At 38.1% G+C, this 15,649-nt stretch overlaps 1 protein-coding gene across 1 annotated transcript in view; it reads left to right on the top strand.

Moving 5' to 3' along the window:
* Positions 1-15,649, top strand: part of CFAP44 (cilia and flagella associated protein 44) — a 135,711-nt gene that overhangs the window by 2,936 nt on the left and 117,126 nt on the right. The window contains exons 3-6 of the mRNA XM_039256627.1: positions 3,009-3,164; positions 3,927-4,086; positions 7,559-7,721; positions 11,345-11,447. Coding sequence (XP_039112558.1) covers positions 3,009-3,164; positions 3,927-4,086; positions 7,559-7,721; positions 11,345-11,447 — 582 coding nt within the window. The remainder of the gene's footprint in view (positions 1-3,008; positions 3,165-3,926; positions 4,087-7,558; positions 7,722-11,344; positions 11,448-15,649) is intronic.

Genomic DNA, 15,649 nt, shown 5'->3' with positions numbered 1-15,649 from the left:
ACAGTAATCAAAACAGTATGTTACTGCCACCAAAATAAACACATAGATTAATGGAACAGAACAGAGACACCGGATATAAAGCCATGCTTGTGTGGGCAATTAATCTATGATAAGTGAAGCAAGAATAGATGAGAAGGAAAACAGTCTTTTCAACAAATGGTGCCAGGAAAACTGGACAGCTGCATGCAAAAGAATGAAACGAGACCACTTTCTTACACCACATACAAAAATGAACTCCAAAGGGATTAAAGACCTATATGTGAGACATGAAACCATAAAACTCCCAGAGTAAATATAGGCACTAATTTCTTTGACATGGGCCATGGCAACGTTATTCTAGATATGTCTTCTAAGGCAGGGGAGACAAAAACAACAACAAACTACTGGAACTATATCAAAATAAAAAGCTTTTGCACAGCAAAGGACACCATCAAGAAAATCAAAAGGCAACCCACTGAACGGGAGAAGATGTTTGCAAATGATATATCCAATAAAGGGTTAACTTCTGAAATACATAAAGAACCTAAACAACTCAACATAAAAAAACCCAAAACAACCTGAAGACCTCAATATTTTTCCCAAGACATACAGATAGCCAACAGATATATGAAAAGATGTTCAACATCACTCATCATCAGGGAAATGCAAATCAAAAGCACAATGAGATATCTCCTCACACCTGTCAGAATGGCTAGAATCAAAAAGATAAGAAACGACAAGCGTTGGCAAGGATGTGGAGGAAACGGAACCCTTGTGCACTGTTGGTAGAAATATAAATTGGTACAGCTACTGTGGAAAACACTATGGAGATTCCCCCAAAATTAAAAATTGAAATACTATATGGTCCAATAATTTCACTACTGGGTATTTACCCAAAGAAAACAAACATACTAATTTGAAAAGATCTGTGCATGCCTATGGCAGCATCATTTACAATACCCAAGATACGGAAGCAGCCCAAGTGTCCATTGATAGAGGAATAGATAGAAAAGATGTGACACACACACACACACACACACACACACACACTGGAATATTACTCAGTCAATTACTCAGTCACAAAAAGATGAGATATTGCCATTTGCAATGACATGGATGGATCTAGGGGTGTAATGCCAAAAAGAGAAAAACAAAGATCATATGATTTCATTTATATGTGAAATCTAAAAAGAAGGCAAATGAATAAACAAAAGGAAGAATCAGGTGATCATGTGGTTACCTTAGCTACAAGCGATAAGTTAATGTCTTATTTAAATTTTATAAATTTGAATAATGTTAACACTGTTTTCCAGTAAAGCCCATTATGAAACCCAAAAGTAAATGAATAAATAAAAAGCAGAATAAGACCTATAAATATTGAGAACAAATTGATGGTTGACAGAAGGGAAGGAGTGGGGGAATGGGCAAAATGAGTGAAGGAGGGTGGGAGACACAGGCTTTCAGTTATGGAAAGAATAAGTCACAGGAATAAGTCACAAAAGGCAGAGCATAAGGAATATAGTCAATGATATTGTAATAGCATTGTATGGTGACAGATGGTAGCTATACTTGTGATGATCATAACAGATAAAATTGTTGAATCACTTTGTTGTACACCTGAAACTAAAGTAACATTGTATGTCAACTAGGAATTTCTGAAAGATGGCTTGCTCTTTCTGACAGGGCATCATGGTGTTAGGTGTCATAGTGGAGTCTTGACTTTTGTAGTTCTAATTCTAAATATAGTTTCAGAAATATAATTTTGATTATTCACCTAGAGGAGACCAGGTCCTGGGGAAATCAGTTCATTCACAAAATTGACATTCAACTATTTCAATATATCTGAGACACATCTGGTAAATCCATAATTTCTCCATATCATATTTTATTTGAGGTGCTTATCTCCTCTTGCTTGGACTCAAGGCTTTCTGTTTAAGTCTCTCTCCATACCATCACTACAATTATCTTTCTAAAAACCATGGTTATATCACTCTCTTCAAAAATGTTAGTCTGCTTCTCTCTTGATTTTCCATTTCCACTTTTCTCCACTCCCTAATTTCTGACACAAGATTATCTACCTTTTGGTGTGCAGTCCTTTGCAGCATTTTCCAGGATGGATGGATTTAATGATAATGACTCTTTGTCCTAGCCTGGCCTCAGGATCTCCCTTTCTGTGTCAGATTCTTCTAGGGGATAGCTTGTCAAGCGTAGCCTGACCCTGTGCTCAGCTCATAAATTAGTCCATACATTGTGGTTCTTAGCATCCGGAATGATAACGTGAAGTATTAGCTGGTATCCTGAAACCCTTTTTCTTGGTGCCGAGAGAAGAGGTCTCTCATCTGGTTTGGCCACAGATCTGTTAGCTCCTCCCATCCATGCTTTTTTTTTTTCCCCCTTTTTGCCTGGGGACCTGACCCTGTTCTCAGGCTTGCTAAAATATGAGCAACTTCTTACCCTTTGGAATTCTCATGCAGAGTGAACCAATTTCCTGGTTTTCCACTAAGCAGAGAGATTAAAGTTGACTCTTCCCATACTCAACAAGAGGTGCAGTTTCTCCATTTGGCAAAAGAATGATTTTGGTTTTGCTAATTTTCTCTCTTGTTTGCTTGCCTTTTATTTAATTGATTCTTGCTTTTATTTTTATTATTTCTGTTGCTTCTTTCTATTTTCTTGTTTGCCTTTTCTAGATTCTTGAGGTCTGAGTTTTGACTTTTCTTCTTTTCTTATATATGTACAAAAACTATAAATTTCTCTCTAACCATTGCCTTAGCTGCATCCCACAAATTTTGATATGTTATATTTTAATTATCATTTTGTTTGAAATACTTTTAAATTTCTTTGTTTATTTCTCCTTGATGCATACACTATTTTTAAATGTTTGATTTCCAAATATTTGTAGGTTTTCCAGATCTTATTATAGTTTGTTTTTAGTTTACCTCTGTTGTGATCAGAAAATATTAGCTACTTTGGAAATACGGAAATGTTGAATTCAAAATTTAGAAATTATTAAAACAAATTACTTTTAATAGCTGCTGAGAAAGAGGATAACAAATTTTTAGAAGATGACACAGAAGAAACATTTACCGAAGGGAGAGAATCATGTTTAGGGGATGATTTTTCTTCTGTGGAACATTTGGAAGGAAGTTCAAGTTCATTTCAAGATGACTATATGGAGAGCATTGGAGGTAAGTATTATTAGTTTCCTATCAGTAATTGTCACCGATTTTTTGTTTATTTATTTTATTTTATTTTTTAAAAATAGTTTATTGTCAAGTTGGTTTCCATATAACATCCACTGCTCATCCCCACAAGTGCCCTCCTCCATGCCCATCACCTCCCTTCCCCTTCCCCCACCCCCATCAGCCCTTAGTTTGTTCTCCACATTCAAGAGTCTCTCATGGTTTGCCTCCCTCCCTCTCCCCCACTATTTTCCCCCTCCTTCTCCCCCATGGTCTTCTGTTAAGTTCCACCTAATCCTCCTATATGAATTGTCACCGTTTTAAAGACAAATTGCCCAAATTGGAGTTATAAATTCATAGAAATAAAAATTTGCCAGTGTGTTGTGGTGATAAAAGGAAACACATGGAACATATTCTAAGAGGGTAGCAGCTCTGGAGTTGTAGATTACATTTCTGAGGATCACATACAGAACTCTCATACTTGGTTTTCTCGGGAGTAGGATGATGTAATGAGTGCTCTACCCCAGATCAGTGAATTATAACTCTCCCTTGGAACTGACTGGGAGTTGTTCTTTGAGTCTGCAAAACCATGACCAGAGTTCAGCACTCACCCTTTGTTGATTTCTCCTCCTCCCATGCTCACTGGTGGGTGGCATCCCATGTTACCGCTAGAGTATTGCGGGCTAGGTATATTCCTCCTGTCTTTGTGAAATACAATTTTATGACTCACCAGATGCTCTTTTTAGTTAAAATACTTTCATTTTTTAGACTCTCGGTATATGGAAACCCCAGTTCCAGACTCAGAAGGGGCAGAGGAGGAAGTTAAGAAGAAACTATCAGAGAGCTTCTTCTACGATTCTGCGGAGCTTATTTCGATGCCGTTTGTGACCCCAGATTCGAACATACCACTGGATCTTCTCACACTTGTGTATCCACTCCAGTTACATGTGTATAATTTTTGGATTTCAGCTTCTTAGGTCAGGGGTCGGCAAACTATAGCCCGTGGACCAAATTTGGCCCCTGGTCTGTTTTCTTAAATAAAGTTTTATCGGAACACAGCAATTCCCATTCTTTTACATTTTATCTGTGGCTGCCATCACACTACAAGGGCAGAATTAAGTAGTTCTAACAGAGGCCACCTGGCGCACAAAGCCTAGAATATTTGCTATCTGGCCCTTTACAGAAAAAGTTTGCCTATCCCTGTCTTAGGAAATTCTAAGAAGCTTGGCCCTTAGAAAAGTTGAGATAGAAATACGGGACCTTAATTTAAACTAACTTTTTGTTGATGCAAAATAACCATAAAGAGAAATGATACTTCTCTGGCCGTTCTCTCATGAGACATGATGTAAATGAGATCAGAAGGCCACATCCCTTTCTCAATGCCTACCAAGTTAAAATCATTGATTTCTTAAAACACTGATGCCATTGTCAGGCATTAGTACTTACATAGTATTTATCAGATGAGTAGCAGAGAAAATAACCCTGAGGAAGTAGGGCAGAAAATAACATATTTTAATTGGTCTGGAGAATAAGAATCCATGAAGAATTGTAAAGGTGGGGATGATTAACAAGGGGATTTAGGGTTTGCCGTCACTGTTCAATGTTAGATTCGTAAGGTGGATAGTCGGGGAAAATATTTCCATTAATGTTCTTGGCTAGCAGTTTAGTATGCCTACCCTCAGATGCTCACATGGCCTGAGCCACTGACTGGCCTCTTATGAAAGTATGCTTAAAGAGGACGGTGGTGTACTTACTGACTGAGTTTTGCTTTGTATATAAAAATAGATCATGTTATTATGGCTTCTATTTCAATCTCAGGTGTAACTAGAACTAATTTACCTTGAGTCTTATAACCTGGAGGTTTCTCTCTTAAGGACTTCTTTTGTATATGTGGTCTTTGGACAAGTTGCTGATAGAAGTTCTGCTGTTGCCTTCTTTCTAGCCTGTTTATTTCAAATGAAGTGATTTCTCAGAGTCACCCAGAAGATTTTCTGGAAATACATATGTTCTGATAACTTTCCTGGATCTATGGCATTATTTCTGTGTGGAGAAGGACTTGGGCACATACAGTCTGAAAAAGTTTACCAAGTACTTTTGGTTGTATTGCCCTCTCCCAGCTTCCAACACTGGAGACTTGCTGCTCCAGGATACAGGGATCTCTGTATTAGAGGGATATGTTTTAAAGTTCGGTGTCTTATAAATCAAGAAATGTGTCATTTATTAAATATCACCTAAACCATAGCATAATTTATACAAGACATATTTAAGCGCTATTTTAAAGTGAGGGTCCTAGATGTTCATGAACAAACAGCAAAGGCCCTGGCCCTCAGATAGGAAGTTAAGAAAATGCAAGCCAGAAGACAGAATGGGATAAAGCAGAAAGGAATTGAAGGTATAGCAGAATAGAATTTAACATCTTTGAAGCTTTGGTCAGGGGAACTGCTGTCGTCTGGGGTTAAAGGGGAAAGATCAGACTCTAGTTATACATTACTTAATTAATGCATCCGAGAAATATTTGTTGAATGCCTCATAGGCTCAAGACACTGCACTAGGCATTCCAGAAAGTAGAGATGATGTGAGAAGAAGCAGGTTGTGATTTGGACAGGGATCTCCCCCATTCTGCATTTGAAAGGGACTTCAATCAGAGCAGCAGCAAGTAAAGGGAGTCCTACCCTACCCAGAAATTAGAGATGATAACATCAGATAAGTGATCCCATGTCTGATTCCCAGCTGTCACCCAAGACAGTGAAGAGATGGTAGCCCACTTCTACTCTCAGTTATTGACACACTGTTAGCCCTCCAGGTGTTACACTGGCCCTGGGAAAAGAGGAAGGAGAGGAGGAAAAGTGAGAACAGCAGCTTGGGGAAAGGGAAAAGGAAGGTAGGTGAAACTTCCTGCCCATACGGGAGGTAAGGAACCTGTGCATCCCACTCTTCATTTGTAAGGAGGTGTTAGACGGTATCCATGAAGTCGAAATAGCTTCATGGAGATCTTTATATCACGTGTTCATTTGCATTTCTTTTTATTTTTTAATTGTTTAAGTTTGGTTATTTATTTTGAGAGAGACAGAGACATGAGCAGGGGAGGAGAAGAAAGAGGGGGAGAGGGAGAGAGAATCCCAGGCAGGCTCTGCACTGCCAGCACAGAGCCCAACGTGGGGCTCAGCCCAACATGGAGCTTGAACCCATGAAACTGTGAGATCATGACCTGCACTGAAGCCGTGAGTCAGTGGTTTAAACGACTGAGCCACCCAGAAGCCCCTGCATTTCTATATAAGATTCAATTTTAGGTATTTGTGTCTTTAGTGAGTTGGTAAAATTCCTTTTTCTTGAACAGATAAAAAGCCCTGAAATATTTTCTCCCTTTTTCAATTTAACTCTTAGGCAATGAGATAGGTATGGTTATGTATAGTTGATTATAGTTTGTATATACTTCACAATTCAAATTGCATTAATTAAATTTTTCTTTTTTTTTACATTCCACATATTCTTGTTAATAATTCTACATAGTTTCTTTATCTAAAAATATCCACTTACAAAAATAATCCTGTAAAATCAGAATTTATTTTTTATACAAGGGCTCAAGAAATAAAGATTTCTCCAATGATCCTTTATATTCAACAGCAAATTCTTAGAAAATAAGAATCCATCTACTTAAGGTATACTATGTAATATGTTTCTTTTGCAAACTATAATGTTTTGTTAGCTTAATCTCATTTAACTTACTTATTACATTTATATCTTAGGTTATATTGATTTGAACTTGAATGTAGTAACAATGTACATTTTAAAGATGTTTTGTTAAAGCTTAGATTATTTTAACGTTTATTTTGAATGAGTTCAGGTTTATTGTGTAGTATTAATATATGCACATACACACACACATGCTCATCTATATACCTATGCATATTAATGGACTCAGAAAGGAAATGTTAGCATATTTATTATATATACTTGTATACCATATATTATTTAGTCTATTTCATAATTTCCTCATATGAATTACATTTCAATTATATTTTTGTAGATTTATTATAGTAGTCACACTGTCACCGGTATGTCAGAACCTCACCAACAAATCAGACTTTTAAACAGCTTGTCTTTCAACATCAAGAGGCCTATTTGATACTTTTGCTTTTATAAAATTAATCTGCTTTCAGGACTTCCCTAGGAAAATTAAAATATTGGCTAAATCACAGTATGAGGGTTTTCCCCTAATTTGAAAACAAAGTTGCATTAGATAAATAAAAATTCAGAATTTCAATGTAAAATGCAACTACTTCAACACTGAGCCTTTATCTAAGGGCCCAGATTGTAAAAACTATATTTATTTCATTACTTTTCCCGTCTTTAGGATGGTTACTTCGTGTCACTTCTTTTCCTTAACAGTTTCTCCTCAGTCATTCCTTTGGTTATGACTGTGGAAAGCGGGCCAACCTAAAACTTCTGGACAGCAGTACCATGATGTACATAGCCGGGTGCCAGCTGATCCTTTTGAATTTGAAAACCAAGGAACAGATCTACCTGCGAAGCAGTAGTGGTAGAGGAATTGGTGTTATTGGGGTATGCTGTTAGTGACATTGGGGAAAAAAATCCATCTTTTGTTTGTTTCTTCTGTGGCCCAGCCAGGCTGTTAGGTGTCAGTACTGTGGGCAGATTACAGGATTGCAGGAGATGCAATTCTAAGGCATTTTCTTTTTTTTCTTTTTCTTTTCTTTAATAGTTTATTGTCAAGTTGGTTTCCATATAACACCCAGTGCTCATCCCCACAAGTGCCTCCTCCATGCCCATCTCCCCCCTCCCCCCCACACCCATCAGTCCTCAGTTTGTTCTCAGCATTCAAGAGTCTCTCATGGTTTGCCTCTCTCCCTTTCCCCCACCATTTCCCCCCTTCTTCTCCCCCTTGTTCCTCAGTTAAGTTCCTCCTAATCCTCCTATACGTGCAAACATATGATATTTGTCCTTCTCTGCCTGACTTATTTCGCTCAGCATAACACCCTCAGGGTCCATCCATGTTGCTACACATGGCCAGATTTCATTCTTTCTCATTGCCATGTAGTATTCCTTGGTATAGATAAACCACATCTTCTTGATCCATTCGTCTGTTGATGGACACTTAGGCTCTTTCCATGTTTTGGCTATTGTTGAGGGTGCTGCTATGAACATTAGGGTACATGCGCCCCTACAATTCTAAGGCATTTTCAATTCAACAATTGCAAGGACTTCGTTCACTGGCATTATCTCTGTGTGGTATCACCTATTATGTTAACACTATCATTTTATCAATACTTATTTTGCAGATATAGAAACTGGGGCTAATAGAGGTTAAGTGGCTTCCCACAGTCGTGCAGTTTTTTCATATTGAATGCTATTCTGCAAAAATACTCAAATGAATAGCACAAATGATAATTCAAACCATAAATAGAGATAAATGCCAGATAAGGTATAAGTAAATAATTGAACATCAAGAAATCAAGTATAGATTGTACATTCAATAATTTTGAGATTTCTGCAACCACATATCCTATACAATATTCTCCCACAAATAGGCATCTAGAAAGATATATATCTCAACCCATTTCCCCCTAAGTTCTTGTAAGCTACTGTTTTTAATTTTTTAAAAAGATTTGTTTTTAAATACTTATTTTTGAGAGGTGGGGGGAGGAGGCAAAACGGAGACAGAGCATCCCAAGCAGGCTCTCTACTATCCGTGTAGTCTGAAATGAGGCTTGAACTCCTGAACTGTGAGATCATGACCTGAGCTGAAATCAAGAGTTGGAATCTTAACCAACTGAGCCACCCAGGCACCCCAGTAGCTACTGTTTTTTAGTTCTACTTTCTTCTTGGCTCCAACACCTGGCTTGAATCCTACCTCTCACATTTGCCAGCTGTATGACTTCAGTTACTTAGCCTCTCTGTGCCTATTTCGCATTGGTAAGATGGGAATGATAATGGTATCTGAACTCACAAGGTTGATGTAAATTTTAAGGGGATTGTGGGGATGAGCACTGGGTGTTATATGGAAACCAACTTGACAATAAACTATTTGTAAAAAAAGAAAAAATATAAAAAAATAAAATAAAATTTTAAGGGGATTAATTCATATAAAACTTAGGTAGTGTCTGGCATCTAATAAACACATTTTCAGCGTTATTCTCTTGCTAAATGTCCATCCTATAAACCCAAGCCTTGTTTCAAGCTGAAGTGATGAGTGTTTACTTGAATGGAAGAATAAAATACCACTTGTCCGTAGGAAGACAGCTTATTATACGTCTTTTGACCCCATATGTGGGGAGAAGAAGAGCTACAATGTTATCTTGGGTACCAGAATTTACAGTGCAGTCTATATCCTCTAAGGAAAGCTCCTGGTCCACAGGTATAAAATCAGGAGTTGCAATATGGTAACTGAAAATAGGATTCTTTTAAAATATATTTATTTATTTTGAGAGAGACAGAGCACTTGAGTAGGGGAGAGGCAGAGACAGGCAGACAGAGAATCCCCAGCAGGCTCCACAGTGTCAGAACAGAGCCTGATGCAGGGTTTGAACTCACAAACCATGAAATTACTACCTGAGCTGGGATGCCTGGGTGGCTCAGTTGTTTAAGCGTCCAACTTCAGCTTAAGTCATGATCTCATGGTTCGTGGGGTTCAAGCCCCGCATCAGGCTCTGTGCTGACAGCTCAGAGCCTGGAGCCTGCTTCAGATTCTGTGTCTCCCTTTCTCTCTGACCCTCCCCTGCTCACACTGTCTTTCTCAGAAGTAAATAAAAACACTGAAAAAGAAAAAAGAAAAAAGAAATTATGACCTGAATCTAAACTAAGAGTTGGATGCTTAACCGACTGAGCCACCTGGCACCCCTGAAAATAGAATTTTATAAAGCACAATATGTGTCGTATATCGTTTGTTTTCATAACAGCCTATTTTTATTTTTAGGCTATCCATTTACTCTTCCTGCATATTGGCTTACCAATGAACAAAAATAACAGGAATAAACATACAGTTCTATACAATTCATACGCTGTCATTTGAAATGCTAAACAAATCATTTATTCACAAATATTTACTGTTTTTTCCTCTGCATCTGGCTTGGAAATATTGTATCTTTCTCACTTCTAGTAAGTTTATATCCATTTGTGGTAAATTTGTCCAAGGTGAAATTTTTTTTTTAAATGTTTTATTTATTTCTAGGAGAGAGAGAGAGAGACAGTGTGAGCAGGGGAGGGTCAGAGAGAGAGGGAGTCACAGACTGAAACAGGCTCCAGGCTCTGAGCTGGCAGTCAGCACAAAGCCCGACGCGGGGCTTGAACCCACGAACCGCGAGATCATGACCTAAGCGAAAGTTGGACGCTTAACCAACTAAGCCACCCAGGCGCCCCCCAAGGTGAAATTTTTTAAATCGAGGTATAACCTACTCTGGAAACATGCGTTTTTCTGTTTGGGTTGATTTTATTGATGCAGGGTTAACAACTCATCTAGCTTGGTTGTTCTCAAAGAGTGATCCCTAAACGGGCAGCATCAGCATCACCTGGTACTTGCTAGAGACGTAAATGCAAATTTTGGGGGCCAGGCCCTCAAGGACAGTCAGGAACTCCGTTAGGAAGGCTTATCCTCGGTGTCTTCACAAGCCCTCCCTGTAGTTCTGATGCTCTCAAATGATTGAGAACCACTGTTGTGGCCCTGCTGATGGCAATTAAAATAATTGTAGACATAGAGATGACTCTATTAACAACAGTAAAAAGAATATAACAACTTAAAATGAATATTCCCATAGGCTTCAGTTTAAATCACATCCATTACCAGGTATGTATCAGATGCCCATTTTTTTTTTTTAGTTTTCTGTCAGAGTGGATCCTAGTAAATGATAACCTCACATATACTGCATTAATAGGACTATTTATTTTATTTATTTTTTTTAATGTTTTATTTATTTCCAGGAGAGAGAGAGAGAGACAGCGTGAGCAGGGGAGGGTCAGAGAGAGAGGGAGTCACAGACTGAAACAGGCTCCAGGCTCTGAGCTGGCAGCCAGCACAGAGCCCGACGCGGGGCTCGAACCCACGAACCGCGAGATCATGACCCAAGCGAAAGTCGGACGCTTAACCGACTAAGCCACCCAGGCGCCCCTAATAGGACTATTTATAAGAAAATCTTCCTTTTACTTTTTAACTGAGATTTTACTTTGTATAGGTTCATCCTGATAAAACTTATTTCACAGTCGCTGAAAAAGGAGTTTTCCCAAAGATAATCATCTATGAATATCCTTCTTTGAGGCCCTACAGAATCCTTCAAGGTGAGCCCACTACTACCTTTGAAATAGTCCATGGTCAAGGTTAACAATGTTCAGGGTCTTCCAGTAAAGCACAACTAGGAAGAGGCAGAAGAGAGATTTGTTTGAAGGACTTGCCTCATGGGCTTGTGGGAGCTGGTGGGTCTGAGGTTTGCAGGGCAGGCCGGCAGTCTGGACATTCTTGGGCAGGGGTTGATGCTTCGTGTTCAGGTAGAATTTTGTCTTTCTCAGGGAAACCTCAGTTTTGCTTTTCAGGACTTTCAACTGATTGAGGCCCATCCAGATTGAGATAACCACACAAAACTAATTGCCACTATTTTCTTAGAATTTTTGTTTTCTATGTAATTAATTTTAGTCATTAGTTTTTTAAAAAAGGACTTTTTTGGAGCAGTTTCAGATTTACAATGAAATTAAGAGGAAGGTTCAGAGAGCTCCCATATCCCTCCTCCCCCACACGTGCACAGCTTTCCCCGTTTTCAACATCACTCACCAGGTATATCATTTGCTGAAGATGAGTCTACATTAGTGCATCATAATCAACCAAAGTCCACAGTGTCCTCTTGGGGTTTACTCTTGGTGTTGTAGTCTATGGGTTCAGACAAATGTATAATGATGTGTAGCCATCAGTATATCATACAGTGTATTTTCACTGTTCTAAAATTCCTCTGTGCCCTGAGTATTCATAACTGCCCCCGCCTTGACCACCATGGATCTTTTGATTGTATCTACAGCTTTGCCTTTTCCAGAATGTCATAGAGGGGGAATCATACAGTATGTAGGCTTCTCAGGTTGACTTCTTTCACTTACTAATATGCACTTAAGATTCCTCCCTGACTTCTCATGGCTTGGTAGCCCACTTCTTTTTCGTGCTGAATAATATTCCATTTTCTGGGTGTACCACGGTGTATTTATCCATTTGTGTATTGAGGGGCAACTTAGTTGTTTCCAAATTTTGGCAGTTCTGAATAAAGCTGCAATAAACATTTGAGTGCAGGTTGTTGTGTGGACATAAGTTTTCAACTACTTTGGATAAATACCAAAGAGCATAATTACTAGATCCTATGGTAAGAGTATGTTTAGTTTTGTAAGAAACTGCCAAGCCATCTTCCAAAGTGGCTGTGCAATTTTGCATTCTACCAGCAATGTATGAGAGTTTCAGTTGCTTCACATCCTCATCAGCATTTGGTGTCGTCAGTGATTTGGATGGTGGCCATTCTAACTAGGTTTGTGGTGGTATCTCATTTTTCAAATTTGTGTTTCCCTGATGACATAGGATGTGGAGCATCTTTTCATATGTTTCTGTGTGGTCTGCATATTTTTGGTGAGGCTGTCTGCTAAGGCCTTTGGCCCACCTTGTAATTGAGTTGTTCATGTTTTATCGTTGAGTTTTAAGAGTTCTTTGAATATTTTGGGTAACAGTCCTTTATCACATATGCCTTTTGCAAATATATTCTCCCACCTGTGACTTGTCGTATCATTTTCTTGACCTTACGCTTCTCAGAGCAGTTTTTCATTTTAATGAAGTTTAGTTATTACTGATTTATTTTATGGATCATGTCTTTCGTGTGGATCTAAAAGGGCATCACTATACCCAAGGTCATCTAGGTTTTCCCTTAATTAACTTCTAGGAATTTTACATTTTTGCATTTTATATTCAGGTCTGTGATCCATTTTGAGTTAATTTTTGTGAAAGACGTAAAGCCTGTGTTTTCATTAATTTATTTGTTTGCTTGTTTGTTTACTTTTGCCTATGGATGTAACTAACTTATGGATGTCTGGGTGGTCCAGCACATTTGTTGAAGAGACTGTCTTTGCTCTGCTATATGGCCTTCAGGCCTTTGTCAAAGATCAGTTGACTATATGTCTCTGGGTCTGTTTTTGGGCTTTCTATCCTGTTCCATTTGTCCATTTATTCTTTTCCCAGTGTCACACTATCTTGATTACTGTAGCTTTATGGTATATTTTGAAGTCAGGTATTATCAGTTCAACTTTGTCCTTTTCACTCAGTATTATGTTGACTAGTGTGGGTCTTTTGCCTATCTGTATGAACTTTAAAATCAGTTTGTTCATATCTGCAAACTAATAATACAATTGTTTCTGCACCTTATCAGATTCAATTTGCTAATATTTTGTTGACGTTGTTTTTACATCCATGTTCATGAAAGATACTGTTGAGTAGTTTTCTTTTCTTGGGCAAAGTCTTATTTGTTACATTAATTAAGAATAAGAAAAATATGGGTGCCTGGGTGGCTCAGTCGGTCAGTTGATCTTGCGGTTTGTGGGTTTGAGCCCCACATTGCGTCCTGTGCTGACAGCTCAGACCCTGGAGCCTGCTTTGGATTCTGTCTGTCTCTCTCTCTCTCTCTCTTCCCCTCCACAATTCATGCTCTGTCTCTCTCTGTTTCAAAAATAAGTAAACTATAAAGATTTTTTTTAAAAAGAATAAGAAAAATAAACAGGAATAAGAAAAAGAAAAGTTTTTTATTTTACATTCACTTACTCCTCCTTCAATGCTCTTCATCTCTTTATGCAGATGTGTGTTTCTGACTTATATTATTTTCCTTCTGTTTAGAGAACTTCTTTTAACTTTTCCTGCAAAGTAGGTCTCCTGGCAACAAATTCCCTCAATGTGTGTCTGAGAAAGTCTTTATCTGTCACCTCTGAAGGGATACTTTCATGGGGTACAGAATTCAAGGTTGGTGGGTTTTTCCCTTCCACACTTTAAATATCTCAGTTCATTCTTCTTGCTTTTGTGATTTCTGAGGAGAAGTTGGATATAGTTTTTCATTCTCTAGGTAAGATGTTTTTCCCCTCTGGCTTTTTTCAGGACTTCTTCCTTTATCTTCATTCTTCTATAGTTTTATGGGCATTTATTCTAGTTAGTATTCTCTGAGCTTCCTGGGTCTGTGGCTTGGTGTCTGATAGTAATTTGGGGGGAATTCTCAGTCATTATTGTTTCATGTATTTCTTCCCTTCCTTTCTCTTTTTTTTCTCCTTTGGATACTCCCATTACCAGTTGTTCCATAGTTCTTAGATATCTGTTCTGTTTTTATCAGTTTTTGTTCTCTTTGCTCTTCAGTTTTAAAGATTCTATTGATATATTCTCTGGCTCAGAGATTTCCTCAGCTGTGTCCAGTTTACTAATGAGCCCATCAAAGACATTTTTCATTTCTGTTGTAATGTTTTATATCTCTAGCATTTCCTTTTGGTTCTGTCTTAGGATTTCCATTTCTCTGCTTACATTGTCCATTTGTTCTTTTATCTATCTATCTATCTATCTATCTATCTATCATCTATCATCTATCTATCAAATTTACATCCAAGTTAGTTAGCATATAGTGCAACAATGATTTCAGGAGTAGATTCCTTAATGCCCCTTACCCATTTAGCCCATTGTCCCTCCCACAACCCCTCGAGTAACTCACTGTTCTCCATATTTAAAAGTCTTTTATGTTTTTGTCCCCCCTCCCTGTTTTTATATCATTTTTGCTTCCCTTCCCTTGTGTTCATCTGTTTTGTATCTTAAAGTCTTCATGAGTGAAGTCATATGATATTTGTCTTTCTCTGACTGACTAGTTTCACTTAGCATAATAGCCTCTAGTTCCATCCACGTAGTTGCAAATGGCAAGATTTCATTCTTTTTGACTGCTGAGTAATATTCCATTGTGTATATATATATATATATATATATATATATATATATATACCACGTCTTCTTTATCCATTCATCCACCGATGGACATTTAGGCTCTTTCCATACTTTGGCTATTGTTGATAGTGCTGCTATAAACATAGGGATGCATGTGTCCCTTCAAAGCAGCATACCTGTATTCCTTGGATAAATGCCTAATAATGCAATTGCTGGGTCACAGGGTAGTTCTATTTTTAGTTTTTTGAGGAACCTCCATACTGTTTTCCAGAGTGGCTGCACCAGTTTGCATTCCCACCAGCAGTGTTCAAAAGAGATCCTCTTTCTCCACATCCTTGCTAACACCTATTGTTGCCTGAGTTATTAATGTTAGCCATTCTGATGGGTGTGAGGTAGTATCTCATTGTGGTTTTGATTTGTATTTCCCTGATGATGAGTGACATCGAGCATCGTTTCATTTGTCTGTTGGCCATCTGGATGTCCTCTTTGGCGAAATGTCTGTTCATGTCTTTAGCCCATTTCTTTACTGGATTATTTGTTTTTCTGGGTGCTGAGT

This window comes from Hyaena hyaena, unplaced genomic scaffold (genome assembly GCF_003009895.1).
Source record: "Hyaena hyaena isolate Hyena2069 unplaced genomic scaffold, ASM300989v1 scaffold_582, whole genome shotgun sequence".
Lineage (NCBI taxonomy): Eukaryota > Metazoa > Chordata > Mammalia > Carnivora > Hyaenidae > Hyaena > Hyaena hyaena.
The sequence above is the reverse complement of the archived record's forward strand: the minus strand, read 5'-3'. Positions and strand labels throughout refer to the sequence as shown.